This window comes from Bufo bufo, chromosome 4 (genome assembly GCF_905171765.1).
Source record: "Bufo bufo chromosome 4, aBufBuf1.1, whole genome shotgun sequence".
Taxonomy (NCBI): domain Eukaryota; kingdom Metazoa; phylum Chordata; class Amphibia; order Anura; family Bufonidae; genus Bufo; species Bufo bufo.
In genome coordinates, this window is record NC_053392.1 from 524,047,687 (window position 1) to 524,073,640 (window position 25,954).

The 25,954-nt window shown below is 44.6% G+C and overlaps 1 protein-coding gene across 1 annotated transcript in view; it reads left to right on the forward strand.

Moving 5' to 3' along the window:
* Nucleotides 1–25,954, forward strand: part of LOC120999301 (protocadherin Fat 4-like) — a 311,103-nt gene that overhangs the window by 121,821 nt on the left and 163,328 nt on the right. The window contains exons 35-37 of the mRNA XM_040430172.1: nt 477–587; nt 9,060–9,170; nt 9,970–10,080. Coding sequence (XP_040286106.1) covers nt 477–587; nt 9,060–9,170; nt 9,970–10,080 — 333 coding nt within the window. The remainder of the gene's footprint in view (nt 1–476; nt 588–9,059; nt 9,171–9,969; nt 10,081–25,954) is intronic.

The window sequence follows — 25,954 nt, forward strand, 5'->3', positions numbered from 1 at the left end:
TCATGGTCACTCTGGAGGACCAGCAGAGATCCACAGCTTAGCTGGGAGAATCTGTTCACAGGACAACTATTAGTCACGTACTCCACAAATCTGGCCTTTATGGACGAGTGGCAAGAAGAAAGCCAGTTTTGAAAGAAAGCCATAAGAAGTCCCTTTTGCAGTTTGCAACAAGCCATATAGGGGACATAGCAAACATGTAGAAAAAGGTGCTCTGGTCAGATGAGACCTCGCTACTGACTTGCCCTGCATTTCTATTCCCCTGCTCACCAGAGCAGACATTCTTCCTTCTATCAAAGTATCTTGCTGCGGCAGTGTTATCGCTGAACTAATTTCCCTAATCCACCAACTTTGCAGACTTGTTGGGGGTGCTAGATCAGGACTACTTCTACACTAACAGAACAGCAAAGAACATCTATGGCATAGTTAAGGGATCTGCACATACATATCTATTTTATAATGTTTTTACTCTTTTTTAGGAACAATGTCCAAAAGCACTCTAAAAAACCAAGTAGTGAATCCACTAATGAGCTACATTCTGCAAGTGGTGATGATGGTCCCTCAAGCAATGGTCTGAAAAAAGATAATGGGTAAGGTTAAAGCTTTTCTTGCCTCAAGCTAAGACCACAACACATTTTTGCACTGAGTTGAAAATGTGGTTCTTAACACAAAATGATGTATATGTATTTCATCTCGTTAGTGTACCCGCATTGTAACTGACAGCTAGGACCCACTGTAATGGCCAGAACTCGCGATAATTCCTGTCCCAGCAGTTTAACCCAATAGATGGGGTGAAAATGACCGCAGCTCTAAGGCCCCTTTCACACGGGCGAGATTTCCACGCGGGTGCGATGCGTGAGGTGAACGCATTGCACTCGCACTGAATCCGGACCCAATAATTTCTATGGGGCTGTGCACATGAGCGGTGATTTTCACACATCACTTGTGCGTTGCGTGAAAATCGACGCATGCTCCTCTTTGTGCGTTTTTCACGTAACGCAGGCCCCATAGAAATAAATGGGGTTGCGTGAAAATCACAAGCATCGGCAAGCAAGTGCGGATGCGGTGCGATTTTCACGCACGGTTGCTAGATGACGATCGGGATGGGGACCCGATTATTATTATTTCCCCTTATAACATGGTTATAAGGGAAAATAATAGCATTCTTAACACAGAATGCATAGTACAATAGGGCTGGAGGGGTTAAAAAAAATAAAAAATAATTTAACTCACCTTAATCCACTTGTTTGCGCAGCCGAAATCTCTTATTTTTTTTAACCCCTCCAGCCCTATTGTACTATGCATTCTGTATTAAGAATTCTATTATTTTCCCTTATAACCATGTCATAACGGGAAATAATAAAATCTACACAACCTTGAACCCAAACCTGAACTTCTGTGAAGAAGTTCGGGTCTGGGTACCACATTCAGTTTTTTATCACGCGCGTGAAAAACGCATTGCACCCGCGCGATAAAAACTGAACAACGGAACGCAATCGCAGTCAAAACTGACTGCAATTGAGTACCTACTCGCGCGGGTTTGCCGCAACGCATCCGGACCTTATCCGGACACGCTTGTGTGAAAGAGGCCTAAGGGGTTCATCAGAGTTATTTACACTCCCACTGGCCCCCTTGAGACACAATTGCAGGGTATCAGTTGGGTTCTATGGCAGTTGGAGGGCTAACAATGGCCTATTGGCCTGCCATTTACGAACGCTTATTGACCCATGCCAGTGGCAGAGTTTAATGGGCTGCATAGCAATATAATGAATTAATTTTTTTCTACATCTAGAATATAAATTGTGACATTCTCCACTAGATGCTGTATATATAGACATATTTTCCTTAAAGTCGCACTGAGCTTTCAATCAACTTTGCATTAATCAGTAGTGCAGTGTGTGTACATGAGGAATAACACTATTTCTGGCCATTATATGTCTTGAATCTGGCATTTTTTTTAGCAGTTTTCCTCTGTGCTTGTGGAATATTTGGATTGCAGTTCTCTAAGACATGGTGGGTGGAGGCTAGCTGCCATCCACTACACACACAGAAAGTAGAGGGAAATCTCTTTCCTAACTGCCTCGGTCACTCGGAAGCATCGCTAGGATAATGCAAGACATTACAGAGAAGTAACTGTATTTTTGTGAATGAAGCGCTTCCTATGTAGCTGTGCAGTCTCTCTGGCTGTGTGTGTCACTCATTTCCTAATCACTCCTCCCCCCTTCCTCTTCATAGACCTAAATTGACATATGTAATATGATCCTCCTGCACAGATGGTCCAGTCTTGAATTAAAGGGCTTCTGTCACCCCACTAAACTCTTTTTTTTTTTTTGTGTACTTATAATCCCTATACTGCGATATTGCTATACATTATGTTATTAATAATTTTCGTTCAGTAGATTTGGCAAAAAACGTACTTTTATGATTTGCTAATTACCTGTCTACCAGCAAGTAGGGCGTCTACTTGCTGGTAGCAGCCGCAGAAAACCGCCCCCTCCTCTTGTTGATTGACAGGGCCATCAGTGCTCTCCTCCTCCGACTGGCCCTGTCAGTATTTCAAAAATCGCGCGCCTGTGTTGATTCGGCGCAGGCGCTCTGAGATAAGGAGGCTCGCCTCCTCAGCACTCCCTCAGTGCACCTGCGCCGATGACGTCAGCGAAAGAGAAGACGTCATCAGCGCAGGCGCACTGAGGGAGTGCTGAGGAGGCGAGCCTCCTTATCTCCCCCTTAGCTGCAGCAGAAAAGACACTTCCCTTAACCTGTTCCGGACATAGGACGTACAGGTACGCCCTGATGTCCTGGTACTTAAGGACACAGGGCATACCTGTACGTCCTATGTATTTCCAATCACCACCGCTCGGCGGGCGGTGATCGGAACCCGGTGCCTGCTCAAATCATTGAGCAGGCACCTTGGGTCAATGCCCGGGGGGTCCCGTGACCCCCCGTGTTGGCGATTGCCGCAAACCGCAGGTCAATTCAGACCTGCGGTTTGCGGCTTTTACATGTTGCGGGCAGCGGTGCCATCGGGTCCCCGTAGGGCTGTAGGGGGGACCCGATGGCATGGAAGACAGCGCGATGCCTTCCTGTGACAAGCCTGTGAGATCCAGCTCCCTGGATCTCACAGGCCGGAAGCTGTATGAGTAATACTCACTGTATTACTCATACAGCCAATGCATTCCAATACAGAAGTATTGGAATGCATTGTAAAGGATTAGACCCCCAAAAGTTGAAGTCCCAAAGTGGGACATAAAATAAAGTGAAAAAAAAGTTGAAAGAATAAAGTTTTCCCCCCCAAAAATTAAAAGTTTCAAGTAAAAATAAACAAAAATGTCATTTTCAGCAAATAAAGTTAAAAAAAAATTGGAAAAAATTAGAAGAAAAAAAAAGTAGACATATTAGGTATCACCGCATCCGTATCGACCGACTCTATAAACATATCACATTACCTAACCTCTCAGATGAACACCGTAAAAACCAAAAAATAAAAACTGTGCTAAATAAACCATTTTTTTGTCACCTTACATTACAAAAAGTACAACAGCAAGCGATCAAAAAGGCATATGCCAACCAAAATAGTACCAATCTAACCGTCACCTCATCCCGCAAAAAATGAGCCCCTACCTGAACAAACGCCCAAAAAATAAAAAAAACTATCGCTCAGAATATAAAGACACTAAAACATTATTTTTTTTGTTTTAAAAAAGCGGTTATTGTGTAAAACTTAGGCCTCATGCACACGACTGTTTTTTTTAAGGTCCACAAAAATGGGGTGCGTAGGTCCGTGATCCGTGACCATTTTTTCGTCCGTGGGTCTTCCTTGATTTTTGGAGGATCCACGGACATGAAAAAAAAGTCGTTTTGGTGTCCGCCTGGCCGTGCGGAGCCAAACGGATCCGTCCTGAATTACAATGCAAGTCAATGGGGACGGATCCGTTTGACGTTGACACAATATGGTGCAATTGCAAACGGATCCGTCCCCCATTGACTTTCAATGTAAAGTCAGGAGTCCCTATTATACCATCGGATTGGAGTTTTCTCCAATCCGATGGTATATTTTAACTTGAAGCGTCCCCATCACCATGGGAACGCCTCTGTTAGAATATACCATCGGATTTGAGTTAGATCGTGAAACTCAGATCCGACAGTATATTCTAACACAGAGTTGTTCCCATGGTGATGGGGACGCTTCAGGTTAGAATATACTAAAAGAACTGTGTACATGACTGCCCCCTGCTGCCTGGCAGGTGCTGCCAGGCAGCAGGGGGCAGACCCCCCCTCCCCGCCTGTATTTAACTCATTGGTGGCCAGTGCGGCCGGCCCCCCTCCCTCCCCTGTAGTACTGTAGATTCATTGGTGGCCAGTGGCCCCCCCTCCCTCCCCCTCCTAATTAAAATCTCCCCCCCTATCATTGGTGGCAGCGGAAAGTACCGATCGGAGTCCCAGTTTGATCGCTGGGGCTCCGATCGGTAACCATGGCAACCAGGACGCTACTACAGTCCTGGTTGCCATGGTTACTTAGCAATTTTTAGAAGCATTATACTTACCTGCGAGCTGCGATGTCTGTGACCGGCCGGGCGCTCCTCCTACTGGTAAGTGAAAGGTCTGTGCGGCGCATTGCTTATAGCACAGACCTGTCACTTACCAGTAGGAGGAGCGCCCGGCCGGTCAGACATCGCAGCTCGCAGGTAAGTATAATGCTTCTAAAAATTGCTAAGTAACCATGGCAACCAGGACTGCAGTAGCGTCCTGGTTGCCATGGTTACCGATCGGAGCCCCAGCGATTAAACTGGGACTCCGATCGGTACTCTCTGCTGCCACCAATGATAGGGGGGGAGATTTTAATTAGGAGGGGGAGGCAGAGGGGGCCCACTGGCCACCAATGAATCTACAGTACTACAGGGGAGGGAGGGGGGGCCGGCCGCACTGGCCACCAATGTGTTAACTACAGGAGAGGGAGGGGGGGCCCACTGGCCACCAATGAATTTAAAACTGGGGAGGGAGGGCGGTGTGCCCCCTCCTGCCTGGCAGCACATGATCTCTTACAGGGGGCTATGATACGCACAATTAACCCCTCAGGTGCAGCACCTGAGGGGTTAATTGTGCGGATCACAGCCCCCTGTAAGAGATCGGGTGCTGCCATGCAGCAGGGGGCAGTCATGTACACAGTTCAAAGTATATTCTAAGTAGAAGCGTCCCCGTTACTATGGGAACGCCTCTGTGTTAGAATATACTGTCGGATCTGAGTTTTCACGAAGTGAAAACTCAGCTCTGAAAAAGCTTTTATGCAGACGGATCTGCGGATCCGTCTGTGTGAAAGTAGCCTACAGCCACGGACCACGGACGCGGATGCCAATCTTGTGTGCATCCGTGTTTTTTCACGGACCCATTGACTTGAATGGGTCCGTGAACCGTTGTCCGTCAAAAAAATAGGGCAGGTCATATTTTTTTGACGGACAGGAAACACGGATCACGGATGCAGCTGAAAAACGGTGCATTTTCCGATTTTTCCATGGACCCATTGACAGTCAATGGGTCCGTGAGAAAAAACGGAAAACGGCACAACGGCCACGGATGCACACAACGGTCGTGTGCATGAGGCCTTACATAAATAAATAAAAAAGTATACATATTAGGTATTTCCGCGTCAGTAATAACCTGTTCTATAAAAATATCACATGACCTAACCCTTCAGGTGAGTACCGGAAAAAAAAAAAAAAAAACGGTGTAAAAAAGCTATTTTTTTGACACCTTACATCACAAAAAGTGTAATAGCAAGCGATCAAAAAGTCATATGCACCCCAAAATAGTGCCAATCAAACCATCATCTCATCCCTCAAAAAATGAGTCCCTACCTAAGATAATTGCCCAAAAACTGGCTCTCAGACTATGGAGACACTAAAACATGATTTTTTTTGTTTAAAAAATGAAATCATTCTGTAAAACTTACATAAATAAAAAAAATAGTACACATATTAGGTATCACCGCGTCCGTGACAACCTGGTCTATAAAAATACCACATGATCTAACCTGTCAGATGAATGTTGTAAATCACAAAAAATAAAAACGGTGCCAAAACAGCTATTTCTTGTTACCTTGCCTCACAAAAAGTGTAATATAGAGCAACCAAAAATCATATGTACCCTAAACTAGTACCAACAAAACTGCCACCCTATCCTGTAGTTTCTAAAACGGGGTCACTTTTTTGGAGTTTCTACTCTAGGGGTGCATCAGGGGGGCTTCAAATGGGACATGGTGTCAAAAAAAGCAAAATCTGCCTTCCAAAAACCGTACGGCATTCCTTTCCTTCTGCGCCCTGCTGTGTGCCCGTACAGCAGTTTACAACCACATATGGGGTGTTTCTGTAAACTACAGAATCAGGGCCATAAATATTGAGTTTTGTTTAGCTGTTAACCCTTGCTTTGTAACTGGAAAAAAATTCTTAAAATGGAAAATCTGCCAAAAAAGTGAAATTTAGAAATTGTATCTCTATATTCCATTAATTCTTGTGGAACACCTAAAGGGTTAACAAAGTTTGTAAAATCAGTTTTGAATACCTTGAGGGGTTTAGTTTCTAAAATGGGGTCACTTGTTTGGAGTTTCTACTCTAGGGGTGCATCATGGGGCTTCAAATGGGACATGGTGTCAAAAAACCAGTCCAGCAAAATCTGCCTTCCAAAAACCGCATGGCATTCCTTTCCTTCTGCGCCCTGCCGTGTGCCCGTACAGCGGTTTACGACCACATATGGGGTGTTTCTGTAAACTACAGAATCAGAGCTATAAATATTGAGGTTTTTTTTGGCTGTTAACCCTTGCTTTGTAACTGGAAAAAATTATTAAAATGGAAAATCTGCCAAAAAAGTGAAATTTAGAAATTGTCTCTATTTTCCATTAATTCTTGTGGAACACCTAAAGGGTTAACAACGTTTGTAAAATCAGTTTTAAATACCTTGAGGGGTGTAGTTTCTATAATGGGGTCATTTTTGGGTGGTTTCTATTATGTAAGCCTCACAAATTTCTGAGAAATCTCAAGATTTGCTTCTAAACTTCTAAGCCTTGTAACGTCCCCCAAAAATATAATGTCATTCCCAAAATGATCCTAACACGAAGAAGACATATGGGGAATGTAAAGTAATAACTATTTTTGTAGGTATTACTATGTATTATAGAAGTAGAGAAATTAAAACTTGGAAATTTGCTAATTTTTCCAAATTTTTCCAGATTTTTGCCAAATTTGGTATTTTTTTTTATAAATAAAAATGCATTTTTTGGACTCCATTTTACCAGTGTCATGAAATACAATATGTGACGAAAAAAACTATCTCAGAATGGCCTGGATAAGTCAAAACGTTTTCAAGTTATCACCACATAAAGTGACACTAGTCAGATTTGCAAAAAATGGCCTGGTCCCTTAAGGTGAAAATGAGCCCGGTCCCTAAGGGGTTAAGCTGCCAGCTTGATATAAATCTAGCAGAGAAATGAATGGGGAGATCTCTGGATCTATGTGAGGTACAGAGCTGGTTCTAGATTTGTTAAAACAAGATTACCATGTACTATATTATGCCTGATTTTCATTTTTTGGGGGATAACCCCTTTAAACAGTTGCTAACAGGAGAATTAGACATTTCTCAATGATAAAACACACAGTATTACAAAATTATGTTTGCTTTATACATAGTTGTGTGATAAGTTACTGAGCATTTAAAGCAAATAGTAAATCCACTGAAAAGATACATTCTGCATATAGTGTATATGGATTTTCAAGTAATGGTCTGTGTGCAGTGGTATTTGTTCTGCCAAATCCCAGCATATTTACCAGGTAGCACCCACATCTCTGCCGCATCCAATTATAGTCAATGGAGCTGGTGGACATTGCAGGATTCACAGAGCTCCAGCAGGCTGTTCTCTGCTAGAACAAATAACGCTAGTGTAAAACTAGCCAAAGGTTAAAGTTTTTCCCACCTCAGTAAGGCTAAGTTCACAACACACTCTTGCATCATGTTGAAAAGTCAATTTATTTAGTTTTTTACTACAGTAGTCATTAGCATTAGGATGTAACAGGAAAGGTATCCTATTGTAATCTGTTTTAACTCCTTAAGGCTACTTTCACACTAGCAGCACGGACCTCCAGCAGGCTGTTCCGTCGGGTGAACAGCCTGTCGGATCCGTCCTGCCACTAGTGACCGTGTGCCCCCGGACTGCCGCTCTGTTCCCATTGACTATAATGGGGGCGGTGCGGAGTTCCGGCGGAGGCACGGCAGCGCACGGCGAGAGGCTGCCGGAATAAATGTCGGACATGTCGTAGTTTTATTACGGCAGCCTCTCGCTGTGCGCCGCCATGCCTCCGTCGGAACTCCGCCCCCGCCCCCATCATAGTCAATGGGGACAGAGCGGCAGTCCGGGGGCACACGGTCACTAGCAGCAGTCGAAACAGCCTGCCGGAGGTCCGTGCCGCTAGTGTGAAAGTAGCCTAACACAAATCTTGCACATGTACATAATTTGCGGGGCATGTTTGCTGCAGAATGACATATATGTACATCATCTGTGCTTCCGTGCCTGCACTATAACCATGAGCCAGGGTTCTATTATAATGACCAGAATTGGAGATAACTCAGATCCAGGCTATTTAACCTCTTACATGCAGTGGGCAATAATGACTGCAGCATTTGAGGGGTTTGTCAGAGTAACTCATCCACCAACAACACGTCAATGAGTTTCTATGGCAGGGGAGGCCTAACAATTGCCTCTCCGCTTGCCATCTACAAAAGCCTATTAGGACCTGCCAGAAGCACAATCTACTAGGATGCCTGTCAATGCAATACTGAAAGGTATATATGTGTTTTTTTACAGAGTAATTTTTTTTGTCGAACTCCACATGAATCCAACTAAATTTGCAGTAAATTGTGCCATGCTCCATTTAATGCTGTATATATGGAGATATTTCACTTACAAGCATTTTGTACATACAGACAGTGCCCAGGCAGCTCCATGCACAGTAATTTACAATTTGGATGAGTCCTAAAGCCTAATTTACTATTCATGCTCTTACTCTTTTTTGTTTTAGGAAAACTTTTCGAAAGGGCCCCAAAAAAACAAGAAGAAAATCCACTGATGAGATACATTCTACAAGTAGTGACGATGAATCCTCAAGTCATGGTCTGAAAAAAAATAATGGGTAAGATTAAAGGGGTTGTCCCATCTGGGACATTGATGGCATATCGGGTCTCCTCTGTTTTTGAGGAGAGTCCCATTACATCCTGCTGCCACTGACTTGTTGAAAAAAAAATTAAATCTGTCTTTCATAAATAACTGAGCCAATGCTTAGCTGTTTCTGGAACTTAATCACAACTGCTTGCTGTTCACTTCAGGGGCCCCTTTTTGTACATAGAAGCGGGTCCCAGACATCCTTTTGTCCCTTAGTGCAAATGTCATACTTCATTTGCAGGGTATATTTGCTGTAGAATGGAATACTACATCATTCGCTCTCCTGTGCCCACACGATCACCATGGGAGCCCAGCGCTATAGCTGGTTTTATTGCAATGGCTAGAACTCTATATAATGCTGATCCGGGCCATTTAACCCCTTAGATGTAGCAGATAATAGTGACCAGGGGCGTAGCTATAGGGGAAGCAGGGGATGTGGCTGCTTTGGGGCCCTGACCCCGAAGGGGCCCATCCAGGAGGAGGACTAAAAGATTTTGTCATTGCCCCCTCAACAGTATTACACAATGAAATGATATACAGTGACAGTATAGACAGTGTATAAAACGGATGGAACAGCTGCCGGGCCCTGGTCTGAGAGAGCGATCTTTACTAGCCACAGGAATGGGGGCGGCATGAAAGGAAGGGGTTGCGAAAAAATTACTGGGGGAGGGGGACCCCATTCAAAAATTTTCTGTGGGGCCCAGTCATTTCTAGCTACGCCACTGATAGTGACCATCTTTTAATGTTTTTTTATGTTGTTGTTTTTTAAGGAAAACTATCCAAAAGAGATCCAAAAAAACAAGCAGTGAATCCATAGATAAGATGGATTTTGCACGTGTCGTCAATGGATCCTCAAGCGATGTTCTGAAAAAAGATAATGGGTAAGATTAAAGTTTTTATTGCCTCAGTTAGGCTAGTTTCACAACACATTCTTGCTTCATTTTGTAATTGTCACAGGAGCCCTGCTGTAATGGCCAGAGCTGGGGGTAACTCCCATTCTGGCCGTTTCACCACCATATTGTTATCAATTTGAATTTAGCGATAATGAATGTTTATAAGTAGGGTTGAGCAAACCCGAACTGTAAAGTTCGGGTTCGTACTGAACTTTAGGATTTTGGGACCCCGGACCAGAACCCGAACATTTCCGTAAAAGTTCGGGTTCGGTGTTCGGCACTTTCATGGCGCTTTTTGAAAGGCTGCACAGCAGCCAATCAACAAGCGTCATACTACTTGCCCCAAGAGGCCATCACAGCCATGCCTACTAATGGCATGGCTGTGATTGGCCAGAGCAGCATGTGACCCAGGCTCTAGATAAGCTTGGGTCACGTAGCGCTGCACGTCACTCTGCTGTTACAAGTGTAGGGAGAGGATGCTGCTGGACTTGTGATTTCAGGGAGAGCATAGGGGAGAATCTAACTCAGCGAATCTACAGAGAAATAGTTGTGTGGGTGCAGGGCACTATCGTTTTACCCTCCCTGAGCTCATTGACCAAAAATACTAACTTTTAGAATTCTGTTAGTTGGGTGGGTGGCGGCGGGGGCGGCCATTTTATGCATGCTCAGTGCACCAGCACTGCATCTGAGCTTTTGGGACATTGCAAATCACAATTTTTTGGGGTCAAACTACAACATCTGTATTAGTCAGTGTGCAATTTAAGGTAGAAATACACCCATAATTTTCTGGGGTTTGAAAAACACACCTTTTTTTTCTTCAAAAAACTGTATTTTACAGATCTGCAAGTGTTAAATTCAAGTTTAATATATACAGCTTTCATATTCTGTTAGCAAAAAAATACTTTTTTGGCAATCTACAACATCTGTATTAGTCAGTGTGCAATTTAAACTAGAAATACACCCATCATTTTCTGGGGTTTGAAAAACACACTTTTTCTTTTTCTTCAAAAAACAGTATTTTCCAGATCTGCAAGTGTTAAATTCAAGTTTAATATATACAGCTTTCATATTCTGTTAGCAAAAAAAGACTTTTTTGGCAATCTACAACATCTGTATTAGTCAGTGTGCAATTTAAGGTAGAAATACACCCATCATTTTCTGGGGTTTGAAAAACACACTCTTTTGACAAAAAACACTATTTTCAGGCCTTGCAGCATCAGCAGGTGTGAAATTACAGGCTTATATACTGCTGTCAAATTCAGTTTTTAAACAAACACTCATTTGGGCACAAAAAATTTAGTTGCAGGGATCTCAAGTCTCCCGGAGGTTCAGGGAGTCTCCTGCTATTAGATAACAGCTCCCTGACACCCCCATGTGAAACAATATCTCCGGAAAGGTTTATCTCAGTCAGATAGCAGAGCAGAGAGATAAGAGAAGTGACAGGACAGAGTTTAGATTACAGGTTGAATTAACCCTTTAGTGTCAAATTGGCTTCTCAAGGAGATATATATGTTAAAGGCATCCCTCCTTCTGTCTCATTCAGTAGCTATATAACTATTGAGAGAGATGTATTTTTTTTTAAATACATTTACACATTTAACCCTCCATTTTAATTATATAATTTACCCCAGTGTTAAATTCACCCCCCTGGATGCTTTAATCATATACAGAAATATGATAATTTGGGGCAGGGTAATGAGCCCAGTCCTCCACACCATAGAGCAAAGTGTGCAGATACTGCATATGTTTGGAAAATGTAATAAAAAGTTTGTAAAAAAAAAAAAAAAAGAAAACCTCCTTGAAATGAGTTTTTGCAGGTTGGGATGTCTGTAGTTGGCAGCCTTTGATGCAGAGGTCATTGTGAGATACACCCTTAATACATTTGGGTTACATTTAGAGATTTTAAATATCGCCATTTGGTGCCACAATATTGAATTTAGGCCTACACTGGTTCAGGCCCTGTGAGATACCCCCTCTACATACAGGGGTTTGAATTAGGCATTTGAAATACAGCCATTTTGTGCAAAGATATATTTACTGCAGGCCTACACTGATTCAGGGCGTGTGTGATCCCCCTATACATACAGGGGTTTGAATTAGGCATTTGAAATACAGCCATTTTGTGCAAAGATATATTTACTTCAGGCCTACACTGATTCAGGGCGTGTGTGATCCCCCCTATACATACAGGGGTTTGAATTAGGCATTTGAAATATAGCCATTTGAAATACAGCCATTTTGTGCAAAGATATATTTGCTTCAGGCCTACAGAGGTTCAGGCCCTCTGAGATACCACCTCTTCATACAGGGGTTTGAATTAGGCATTTGAAATACAGCCATTTAAAATACAGCCATTTTGTGCAAAGATATATTTACTTCAGGCCTTCACTGATTCAGGGCATGTGTGATCCCCCCTATACATACAGGGGTTTGAATTAGGCATTTGAAATACAGCCATTTTGTGCAAAGATATATTTACTTCAGACCTACACTGGTTCAGGGCGTGTGTGATCCCCCCTATACATTTAGGGGTTTGAATTAGGCATTTGAAATACAGCCATTTTAAATACAGCCATTTTGTGCTAAGAAATCTTTAATTGAGGCCTAGTCTGGTTCAGGCCGTGTGAGATACACCCTTTACATACTGTCATTCTTTTCTACTATTAATTAAACACCCATTTCGGGCAAGATCCTAAATTCAAAAAATATGAGGAGAGCGTCAAATAAGGGACGTGGCCCAGGTCGTGGTGCTGCTGGTGGAGCTCCTGTTGCAGGGAGAGGACATGGTCGATCTGTGCCAGCTACACGCACAAGTAAAACCCCTTCCTCAGGTGCAAGTAGGCAACAAAACCTGCAGCGGTATTTGGTCGGGCCTAATGCGGCTCTACGAATGGTGAGGCCTGAACAAGTACAGGCGATAGTAGATTGGGTTGCTGACAGTGGATCCAGTTCCATCACATTGTCTCCCACCCATCTCCTGCTGAAAGACCACAGTTGGCACCTGCAGCCCATGTCCATCAGTCTTTCACCTCACCCCCTTGCAAATCAGCCAAGCAGTCTGAGCCCCAAGTCATGCAGCAGTCTCTTCTGCTTTTTGATAACTCTGTTAGCAGGGTTTCCCAGGGCCATCCACCCAGCCCTGCCCCAGAAGTGGAAGAAATTGAGTGCACCGATGCCCAACCACTTCTTTTTCAAGATGAGTACATGGGAGGACCATCACAGCACGTCTCGGATGATGCCGAAACACAGGTGCCAACTGCTGGGGCTTTCGAAAGTGTGCAGACCGACAAGGAAGTCAGGGGTGAAGACTGGGTGGAAGATGATTTGGAGGACGATGAGGTCCTTGACCCCACATGGAATCAAGGTCATGCGAGTGACCGATGTAGTTCGGAGGAAGAGGCGGTGGTCGCACAGAGCCACCAGCACAGCAGAAGAGGGAGCAGGGTGCAAAAGCGGAGCGGCCATCCTCTAGACAGTACGCCTCCTACTGCCCACCGCAGCAGGGGACCGAGCACACCAAAGCCAGCTCCAAGGAGTTCCCTGGTGTGGCAGTTCTTCAGACAATGTGCTGACGACAAGACACAAGTGGTTTGCACACTGTGCAATCAGAGCCTGAAGCGAGGCATAAACGTTCTCAACCTAAGCACAACCTGCATGACCAGGCATTTAAGTGCAAAGCACGAGCTGCAGTGGAGTAGACACCTCAAAAACCAAGAAAGGTCTCTGGCTCCTCCTGCTTCCTCTTCTGCTGCAGTCGCGGCCTCTTCATCCACCTCTGGAGTGACAGTGCCACCTAGCACCCCACAAACAGAGGATCTGCCAGCAACACCAACACCTGGGTCACTAAGCATCTCCACAATGTCCCACAGAAGCGTTCAGCTCTCCATATCCCAAACGCTGGAGAGGAAGAGGAAGTACCCCCCTACCCACCCGCGATCCCTAGCCCTGAATGCCAGCATTTCTAAATTACTTGCCTTTAAAATGCTGTCATTCCGTCTGGTGGAGACGGATAGTTTTAAAGGCCTTATGGCGGTGGCTGTCCCACAGTACGTCGTGGCCAGCCACCACTACTTTTCAAGGCGAGCCATCCCTTCCCTTCACAAACAAGTAGGGGACAAAATCAGGTGTGCACTGCGCAACGCCATCTGTGGCAAGGTGCACCTGACTACGGATATGTGGACCAGTAAGCACGGTCAGGGCCGTTATATCTCCATAACAGCACACTGGGAAAATGCAGTGGCGGCTGGGCCTGAGGCGGATAGCAGTTTGGCGCATGTCCTTCCACCACCGAGGATTGCAGGGCGCTTCAGTTTCCCTCCTGTTCCTCCTACTCTGCTTCCTCCTCCTCCTCTACCAGCTCCTCATCCGGTCAGCGTAACACCTTCACCACCAACTTCAGCACAGCCAGGGGTAAACGACAGCAGGCAGTTTTAAAACTTATCTGTTTGGGGGACAAACCCCACACCGCGCAGGAGCTGTGGACGGGCCTTGAACAACAGACCGATGAGTGGTTTGTGCCAGTCAGCCTCAAGCCCGGCCTGGTGGTGTGCGATAATGGGCGAAATCTCGTAGCAGCTCTGGGACTAGCCGGTTTAACGCACATCCCTTGCCTGGTGCATGTGCTGAATTTGGTGGTGCAGAGATTCCTTAAAAATTACCCCGACATGTCAGAGCTGCTACATAAAGTGCGGGCCGTCTGTGTGTGCTTTCTGCGTTCTCACCCTGCTGCTGCTCGCCTGTCAGCGCTGCAACGTAACTTCGGCCTTCCCGCTCACCGCCTCATATGCGACCTGCCAACAAGGTGGAACTCCACCTTGCACATGCTGGCCAGACTGTGCGAGCAGCAGCAGGCGATAGTGGAGTTTCAGCTGCAGCACGCACGGGTGAGTCGCTCGGCGGAACAGCACCACTTCACCACCAATGACTGTGCCTCCATGCGAGACCTGTGTTCCTTGTTGCGCTGTTTCGAGTACTCCACCAACATGGCCAGTGCCGATAACGCCGTTCTCAGCATTACTATCCCACTTCTATGCCTCCTTGAAAAAACGCTCCTGGCGATGATGGAAGAGGATGTGGCACAGGAGGAGGAGGAGGAGGGATCATTTCGTAGGGTTTCCGGCCAGTCATTCCCAAGTGGCTCCAAAGGTGGGTTCCTGCACCCACAAACCCAAGGTACACAATTGTCCAGCCAGGCCACAATTCTGGAGAATGACGAGGTGAAGGATGAGGAGGAGGAGATGGAGGAGGAGGAACCATGTTCACAGCAGGGTGGCACCCAGACCAGCTCATGGCCATCACTGGTGCGTGGATGGGGGGATACAGGGAACACAGACGATACACCTCCCACAGAGGACAGCTTTTAATTGCCTCTGGGCAGCCTGGCACACATGCCCACATTCTAACTTGTGCTGATTACTGGGTGGCCACGCTGCTGGATCCCCGTTACAAGGACAACATACCGTCCTTAATCCCCTCATTGGAGCGTGATCGTAAGATGCGCGAGTACAAGCACACGCTGGTAGACGCGCTGCTGGTGGCATTCCCACCTGACAGCGGGGGCACAGTGGAAGCACAAGGCAGAGGACGAGGAAGAGGTCACCAACGCAGCTGGGGCACCGCCAGCACCTCAGAAGGCAGGGTTAGCATGGCCGACATGTGAAAAAGCTTTGTCAGCACGCCACAACAACCAGCACCACCAGCTGATATGGAACGTCTTAGCAGGAGGCAGTATTTCACCAACATGGTGGAGCAGTATGTGTGCACACGCCTACACATACTGAATGACGGGTCTGCCCCCTTAAACTTCTGGGTCTCCAAATTGGGCACATGGCCTGAGCTTGCCCTTTACGCCTTGGAGGTGCTGGCCTGCCCTGCAGCCAGTGTATTATCTGAACGTGTGTTTAGCACGGCAGGGGGCATCATCACAGACAAGCGCAGCCGCCTGTCCACAGCCAATGTGGACAAGCTCACGTTCATTAAAATGAACCAGGCATGGATCCCTCAGGCTTGTCCGTACCTTGTGCAGAATAGACATGTATACCGGCACTAAGCAGCCATTGTTATACTGCAGCGCAATTGCTCATGTTTGTATTTTGGATATTTCACACTCTTTTGGAGTGTACCCTAATTTTACAAAATTTAATTAAAACCAAAAACCTGTGTTGGCTATCTCGTCCTCCTCCACCGCCGCTTCCACCTACTCCGCTACGTCCACCGCCTCCTAAAACTCCTACTCCATATGGAACTCCACCTCATAAATCCATATTTTTTTTTTGTACATGTTTTATTTTATATCATTTCACTACTTTGTCATTTAAATTTTCGGGTGAAATTCACCAATTTTTGGGTGTATTCTGCCAAATTGTCAGTTACTTTTTATGGTGAAATTAACATATTTTTGGGTGTATAGTACCACTGCTATACCTAGTAGACAAGTTAAACAAAAAAAAAATTATTGTCATTTACTTTTTTGGGTTAAATTAACCAATTTTTGGGTCTATAGTACCACTGCTATACCTAGTAGACAGGTTAAAAAAATATATAAATTGTCATTTACAATTTAAGGTGAAATTCACCAATTTTGGTGTGTATAGTACCACTGCTATACCTAGTGGAACGGTAAAAAAAAATAAAAAATTGTCAGTTACATTTTCTGGCGAAATAAACAAATGCTTTTATGCTTTAATAATTTCTCCCATATTTCAACTCTAATTTTAAACTTGAAAAAATGAATCCTCCCTTGGATGTGGTCTCTCTTTCTCACGCTCCCTCTCTGGCCTGGAACCCTGATTCCCCGCCACCCGTGATCACCATGGTAGGCGCATAAAAGAACATCGAAAGTTGATAGAGCATATATCAAATTGGATCGTGAACATCACGGGGACGTGCGACATGGTGGGGCAGTAAGTGTGCACACGCCTACACAAACTGACTGACAGGGGTCAGCCCCTGCAACTTCTGGGTCTCCAAATTGGGCACATGGCCTGAGCTTGCCCTTTACCCCTTGGAGGTGCTGGCCTGCTCTGCAGCCAGTGTATTGTCTGAACGTGTGTTTAGCATGACTGGAGGGGGTTATCACAGGTTATATTTCCCAATGTTTTGGGGTGTACCCTAATTTTAAAAATAAAATTTAAAACCAAAAACCAGTGTAGGCTACCTCCTCCTCCACCGCCGCTTCCACCGACACCGCCACATCCACCGCCTCCTCACCTCCTACTCCATATGGACCTGGTCCTCCTAGATCAAGATTATTATTTTATATTTTTACATATTTTATGTTATTTAAAGTCATTTCCCTATCCACATTTGTTTGCAGAGCACTTGCCATGCTCTTAACCACATTTTGATGCCATTTGCAGCCCTCTAGCCCTTTCCATGACAGTTTTACAGCAATTTTAGTGCTCAAAAGTTCGGGTCCCCATTGACTTCAATGGGGTTCGGGTTCAGGGTCAAGTTCGGTTCAAGTTCGGGTCCCGAACTCTAACTTTTTTCCGAAGTTCGGCCAAACCCGTCGAACCCGAACATCCAGGTGTCCGCTCAACTCTATTTATAAGCCTTCAGGGGTTCTGAGATAAGGGATATACATCCAACCACTAGAGCAGCAACATAATAGCCCATTGTGAAACTGAAGTTAAGATACTCTGCAGATAGGCAGAAACTTAACCCTGTAGAACAAAAACTGCTGAGAATTTTTAATAAACACCAATTGAAAAATGATTTTTCGCCTAAAATGAAAAAAATGCAATCATAAAAAAAATTGCCGCTAAAGATGTTCATAACCTTTAAGTTAGTTAACTGATCTGTTTCCTGTACATTATTGAGTGGCATCACATTGTATTATAGAACAGTGTAACATTCTGATGCACCTCCATTTTCACTGTGGCATGCATTGGAGAGAGGGAAAGCCGGCAACCATGAGGGGCGTTACCAGAGGATACAGCTGGCTCTGGCCCTGGCTCGACCTTCTCCAGCCCCCACATGCCACAAAAGCACGACTTCTTTTATTATTTTATAATATTCTAGTTTTAAAAACTATTTGGAGGCTGCACATACTTTATAACAGAATGTTAAGTAAATGCACTCATGTGAATTGAGACACTCTGTCTGGGGTTCATATCAATCACTTTTGACAGCAAGAATATTGCAGTAGCCTCATTCTTGATGTCACAATGCTGGAAATTCCATAGAACTCCTACATACCCAATTATAAATCAATGGGGTCCATTGGGCAATGTTTGTATGCATTATACAATAGATCAAGCATATGACTTTTGTTATAACCAGAGGGCTAGGCACAGATATGACTATAGCCTAACATGTACACAGCAGTCCTACAACTTTGGGCATTTTCTGAGAAAAATATATTCCTTCACTGTTTCCTAAATTCTACAAAAAGTGATACTAAAGGCTAAATTACCTAAAGCTAACTAAATGCATTACCAGTCATTTTCTTTAAAGGGGCTCTCCAGGAATTAAGAAAATAAAAATACCTAAATATTACTTTGTTATAAATATATTCCCAAATACCTTTCATTAGTTATAAGAGCTTGTTTTGTCTAGGGAGCAATCATTAGGAGAAATAAAATGGCTGCTGTCCTATTAGTACACACAAAACCTGTTCTAATCACACAGCAGGACAAGTTACTTCAGAGCACTGAGTAAAAAGCTACCTCATCCTCCTCTGTGCTCTGCTTGTAAGAGGTTATGGTCCTGAATACAGCTGATGAGATCTTCAGCTCAGTCTATGGAGGAATGGAGCTCATTAGGAGACATGAATTACAGAGAGGAAGGACGGTGGCCATTTTATTTCTCCTGATGACTGCTCCCTAGACAAAACGAGCCCTTATAACTAATGAAAGGTATTTTGGAATATATTTATAATAAAGTAATATTTAATTATTTTTATTTTCTAAATTCCCGGAGAACCCCCTTAAAGGGAACCTGTCATCAACTTTATGCTGCCCATACTAACAGCAGCATAAAGTAGAGACAGGTGAGTTGATTATTTCAGCGAGAACCAACATCACAATCATTGCAGACTGGGCCTGGAAAAGAGTCATGGCCACCTGAGAAGAGTCATGGTTATTCATAAATTCCTGCTCTCCCTGCCCACCTGCTGATGACTGACTGTCTTCTACCGAGTTTTCTCCATTTCTCTCTAGAAGAGAACTGACAGTCATCAGCAGATGGGCGAGAGAGCAGGAGATTATGAATAACCATGACTCTTCTCAAGTAGATTTGACTATTTTCAAGGCCTGGGCTGCAATGATTATGATGCTGGTTCTCAGCAACCACTTACTTTTAGCTCATGAGTGACACACCGCTGACATCAGCATTTCTGTCACTATTTTATGCTGTCCTCATCGAGGTCAGCATAAAGTTGATGACAGATTCCCTTTAACTAATTTTTCTCCTTATTTTCCTCTTTTCTCTGCTGTGTAGGAGCTCAATACACAGAGAAGGGAGCACTTCACAGTGAAGCTCCAACACCTAAACACTATAAACACCTTTGGTATTTTTTCCGATTGCATTATACTCATTTTTGGCTAAAATCTTTTTTCTATTGGTCTTTATTAAAAATATGTCACAGTTTCTGTCTTACAGGGTAACATTTCTGCCCAGCTGCCGTGATTTTAGTTTCATTTTCAAACTTTCTCCCGTCATGTTGATGTTCTGACTGCTATGTATAGACCTTATCTCGAAATTCCTGATAGTTCATAAACACTTATTACAGCTAAACCTCTTATCAATCTGATATGGATTAAAGTGAACCTGTCACCATGAAAATGCAAATTAATCTGTAGGCATCATGTTATAGAGCAGGAGGAGCTGAGCAAAATGAGTTTTTATGAGCTGTCAGGGGTTCAGAGATGAGGGGTAAACATCGAGCGGTAACGTGATGGTACTCAGTGTATAGCTACATGCACCTGACAATATATATTTTGCAGATGGCAAACCATGGATTTCGAAAGTTCGAATACTGACCATGTGCATCCCATACTCCTTGGTCCCTATTATATAAATAGCTATTCTTGTCTGTAAATTGAAAAAGAAAAGGGCTTGTTTTATAATTTGTGGAACAGCTGCACAGATGCAGACAGCACATGGATGACATCCGTTTGCTGTGCCCGTTTTTTGCCACCCCATAGAAATTAATGGGTCCGTATTTGATCTGCGAAAAAAAATGCAGATTGAACACAAACCAAAAATATGGTCGTGTGCAAGAGGCCCAAAACTGAAGCTAAGATACTCTAAATGGCCAAAATGCGTAAAATGCCATAATTAAAAAAATTGACCCAGAAGGTGCCCATAGCCTTAAAAGCATTGCCAGAGATCAATAAGGATTAGTACATTAGCAATAAATGTCATAAGATAAGGCATACTCACCCCTTTTCTCCCCTGCCTCTTCCAGCGAAGTGCTTTGGTCCTCCCCACCAGTGTTTGTTATCCAGCTGCAGCAGTGATGTCCCGTAAACACCACATAGCCACTGCAGCCAATCACTGGCCTCAGCAGTGAGGTCCCATAAACTGCTGAGGCCAGTGATATACTGCATGGTGACCTGATGTGCTGCAGCCAGAAAGGCAATTTTATGCTGCAGGAAAGTATGTGAACCCCTAGACTAATGACATCTCCAAGAGCTAATTGGAGTGAAGTGTCAGCCAACTGGAGTCCAATCAATGAGATGAGATTGGAGGTTTTGGTTACAGCTGCCCTGCCCTATAAAAAACACACACCAGTTCTTGGTTTGCTTTTCACAAGAAGCATTGCCTGATGTGAAGGATGCTTTGCACAAAAAAGCTCTCAGAATACCTACGATTAAGAATTGTTGACTTGCATAAAGCTGGAAAGGGTTATAAAAGTATCTCCAAAAGCCTTGCTGTTCATCAGTCCACGGTAAGACAAATTGTCTACAAATGGAGAAAGTTCAGCGCTGCTGCTCCTCTCCCTAGGAGTGGCCGCCCTGTAAAGATGACTGTAAGAGCACAGCGCAGACTGCTCAATGAGGTGAAGAAGAATCCTAGAGTGTCAGCTAAAGACTTACAAAAGTCTCTGGCATATGCTAACATCCCTGTTAGCGAATCTACGATAGGTAAAACACTAAACAAGAATGGATTTCATGGGAGGATACCACAGAGGAAGCCATTGCTGTCGTTTATAGTTTGCACAAGAGCACCTGGATGTTCCACAGCAGTACTGGCAAAATATTCTGTGGACAGATGAAACCAAAGTTGAGTTGTTTGGAAGAAACACACAACACTATGTGTGGAGAAAAAGAGGCACAGCACACCAACATCAAAACCTCATTTCAACTGTGAAGTATGGTGGTGGGGGCATCATGGTTTGGGGCTGCTTTGCTGCTTCAGGGCCTGGACGGATTGCTATCATCGAAGGAAAAATGAATTCCCAAGTCTATCAAGACATTTTGCCGGGAGAACTTAAGGCCATCTGTCCACCAGCTGAAGCTCAACAGAAGATGGGTGTTGCAACAGGACAACGACCCAAAGCATAGAAGTAAATCAACAACAGAATGGCTTAAACAGAAGAAAATACGCCTTTTGGAGTTGCCCAGTCAGAGTCCTGACCTCAACCCGATTGAGATGGTGTGGCATGACCTCAAGAAAGCGATTCAGACTTCCGGTTCCGGCGTGCACATGTAGGGAGATGGCGAGTGAGAGCTCCGCACCACCCCTCCACATATCGCGGGGAATTGCCGCAGACCGGGGATAAAAACCCACAAGAATCACCTCCTGAGGTACCCCGGAGGTTTATGGAGAAATTTCTCAAGCGCAGCAGCCCTGCACTCGGAGTCTCCACGCCCGCAGCACGATCCAGCAGAGAGGCAGAGAGAGAAGATGGCGGACGGGAAAAAGAGGAACACCCGCGCCTCCTCGCAACCACCTCATTCCCCAGAAGTAAGTGACTCCCAAGAGATGCTGAGAGAGACACCCCAGCAAATACAGGGAATGTACCTATCATGTAAAGAAATGGCCATAGCAGTCGCCCAGTTACTTGCCCCAGATATCAAGGCCACGTTGGAGGCAACGGTAGCGGCCACCATGAAACAGCTGCAAGGGGAAGTAGTGCAGAATGCGGCTCAGATAACAGAGCTGGAACAGAGAATGGGGGTAGTTGAAGAGGAGTTGGAGAAGGCCCAGACCCAAGTCAGAGAGGTTCTACGGGCAAATCAAGCGCTCAGAGATAAAATCGAGGACTTGGAGAACCGCTCACGGCGTATAATTGGTCTCCCGGAAAGTATCTTGGCGCAACAGCTTATAAGTATTTGTGCAGAGGAGATACTGAAGGCGCTGGGAATTCAATCCCCAGTGACCGTAGAAAGGGCGCATAGAATGGGTCCACCGAGAGAAACCACAGCAGAGGGGCCGAGAGTGAGACCGCATCCCACGATTGCCAAATATCTAAATTATGCAGACAAGGAAGCTATCCTCCACAAGTACTGGCGCCTTAACCAGCCTTTGAAAGTGCGAGGTCACCGAATATTGCTTTTTGGAGATTATTCGGCGGAGGTGGCCAGGAAACGGAGGGCCTTTTCGCAGATATGCACACAGCTGGTGCAGCAGAAGACGAAGTTTGCCCTCGTTTACTCAGCTATCCTGAGGATCTTCAGGCAAGACGGCAGGATCGACACATTCCTATCGCCTAAGGAGGCTTGGGACGCTATAGAAGATGGCGACTCTGGGGTTAACGTCAGGAACGCTCCCTCACCAAGAGGAAGATCATCACCCAGGGGGAGACATCAAGAGGCCCGACACAAGGCCACATCCACCGGCCTGACCCAGAGGTCGCCTGGAAAAGAGCGGAACCCATCTTCCAGTCCGGAATGAGACTGAAACTATCGTTGCAGGTCTGGGACATGGGCCGTTAGTTCTTTTTTGATGGTGTGGGCTGTCTGGTTGAAGGGCGGGAAATGCGGGCAGCCAGAATCTTGTGGAAAGATGAGAGTAGCCTGAAGATAGGGGTACTACCTCAGGCTTCATCTGAAATTGTTATACGGGAATTCTAAAGAGCCTGGGAAGGAAAAAGGGAGAGGAATCGGGCTTTAAAATTTGCTGTTTGGGTGGGGGGGGGGAGCAGAACATGGTCGTCTCTATATAACACCTGGTCAGACTTGGCACAAGGAATTCCAGCTGTTCCGGCCGAGTGAGTGCGAAAAAATTGAAGTCCAGGGGGTCTTCAAGCTGGACACGCCTTCCTGAGAGGAAGAAGTATTGTGTTATGGTTATAGATATTGTTCTAGGGGATTTGGGTATGTTCTTGTTTTCTCTCTTTTTTGTGGTCATAATCTATAAATATGATGTTTTGATTATACAGTACTGCTGGGTGGGAAATTGGCCTCCTCCAGGTCGTCACTTACACTTAACCCAAACGGAGAGAACATTATGAAGATTATTACTTGGAATGAATAATGGTTCTTAAGCACTTGAAAAAACTGAATGCAGATATAGCATTACTGCAGGAAACAAACCTGGAGGAAGCTGATCAGTGGCGAATGCAACGCCTTTGGGTGGGCAAGGTATTGGGTTCTCTGTCAAACGGCAGGAAGGCTGAAGTCCTTTTACTTATACACAAGAGGTTAAGACATGAGGTTCTCTCCACTGACAGTGATAGGCAAGGGAGAATTTTGAGGGTAAAACTAGAAACTGACGCGGGCATACTAACTATATATAATGTTTACGGCCCTAATTCGGCTCAGGCCTCGTTTTTTAGGGAACTGGAATCAAAAATCTTGCAGGAGGATGGTGGTCAGGTTCTAGTGGCAGGAGATTTAAATGTGGTCCATCATATAGACGAAGATAGAAGACAACTGAGGCTGACTGGTCAGAAAGACAAATCAGATCCTAAGGTAGGGGGAAAATTCACTCTCCAACCTTTTTTGCGAGCCACGCATCTGATAGATGCATTGAGATAGTTTAACCCGGTGGAGAGGGAATTCACCCATTTCTCTCATTCCCATCAGTCTTGGTCCAGACTGGATTATGTATTGTCCTCCAATAAGCTCATGGAGAGAGTAATAATGACTGGTAATATGGTAATATCTGACCATGGGCCGGTCTCATTAGTTCTAGCAGACAATATTCCAAAAGGGACGGATTACATTTGGAGACTCCCCACATATCTGGCCACAGACGAAGAATTCATAGATAGGTTGAGAGGATGGTGGTGGTAGTTCTCTGATAATAATGGAGACCATAGGGAGGATCATAGTTCTGGGATACAGCAAAGGCCGTAATTAGAGGACAGATAATCTCCTACACGGTGACCGAAAAGAAAAAATTGCAGCTTAACTTACAACGAGCTACAGAAGTAGTATGTACTGCTTATACCACCTTTTTAACTGATCCCTCTAATTTGAATAGGGTCAAATGAGTTATGGCGAAACATAATTATGATAATCATTTACACCAGAAGACAAAGCTTTTTATATGGATCATAAGCAAGCGTCTTTGTTTAAATTCGGAAATAAGTCTGGCAAAATGCTAGCTAATCTAACGAGACCCCAGTACCAGACCTCACACATTAAATGTATTACAAACGATAAAGGGGAAAAATTGACAGACCCTCAAAAAATAACAGACCACCTTGGTCGCTATTTCGCAAGACTTTATATGCAGGAGGAATATGAGTCAACTAGGGCGGAGGAACTCCTTGCGGGAGTTTCTCTTCCAAAATTGTCCGAGGAGATGTTATTACAACTAAATAGACATATCACTGAGGAAGAAGTCAAACTAACTACAAAGTCATTGAAAAATGGCAAGGCGCCGGGTCCGGATGGATATTCGGCGGAATTTTATAAAGCATTGAAGGCAGAGGTGACCCCAACCTTAACCGCCCTTTTTAACTCATGCTTACAAGGAAAAGACATAATGGCCTCAGGTAACATGGCTCACATAAAACTCATTCCTAAACCAGGGAAAGACTTAACTTTATCCACCTCATATAGGCCAATCTCATTAATCAATCAAGATTTAAAAATACTGACCAAGTTGATGGCAAATAGGTTAGCAATGTATATGCCCAATCTTATAGGCCCCCACCAAGTAGGCTTTATAAAGGGTAGAGCAGCGGTGACAAACATACGGACGGTATTAGCTGGTCAAGATTACCTATCCGGAGGTCATAATGATCAGTGCAGCCCTGCCTTGTTGTCGATCACTGGAGGCCTTCGGTCTCAGTGGACCCTTTAGAGTATTCTTGGAGAGACTATATAAAAAACCTCAAGCAAGGGTAAATATTCTGGGTTTTCTGTCTGATCCTTTCTGTCTCTTTAGGGGCACAAAGCAGGGCTGCCCATTATCCCCTTTACTTTTTAACCTAGCTTTGGAGCCGTTAGTTCAGTACCTGATTCAGTCTACGGTGTATAGGGGAATTAAAATAAGAAATCGAGAGGTAAAGCTCATATGCTTCGCTGATGATGTCTTGTTATTTGTGAACTCTCCACAGGCTCACCTCAAGAGTATCCTGGACGCCATTTTATATTATGGTAGGGTCACGGGGTATCGCATAAATGTCTGTAAGAGTCAACTATTATATCTTAGGGATCAGGAGACATTTGGTAAAGGGGGGGTGGAGAGTCCAGAGGTTGAAATATCTCACACTTACCTGACCTATCTAGGAATCAAGATAGGGAGGAAACCTTCCACCCTATACCAGTTAAATTATGACCCGTTGATACGGAAGATTGAGTTGGAACTAGAGAAAGGGGCACAACTGCCGTTAACTTTATTTGGTAGGGCACACCTATTAAAAATGGTGAGTTTCGCCAGATTGCTCTACCCCATACAGACAATACCATTATTGATAAAGCATAAAGATGTTGGCAGACTACAAAGGGCTTTCTCGAGA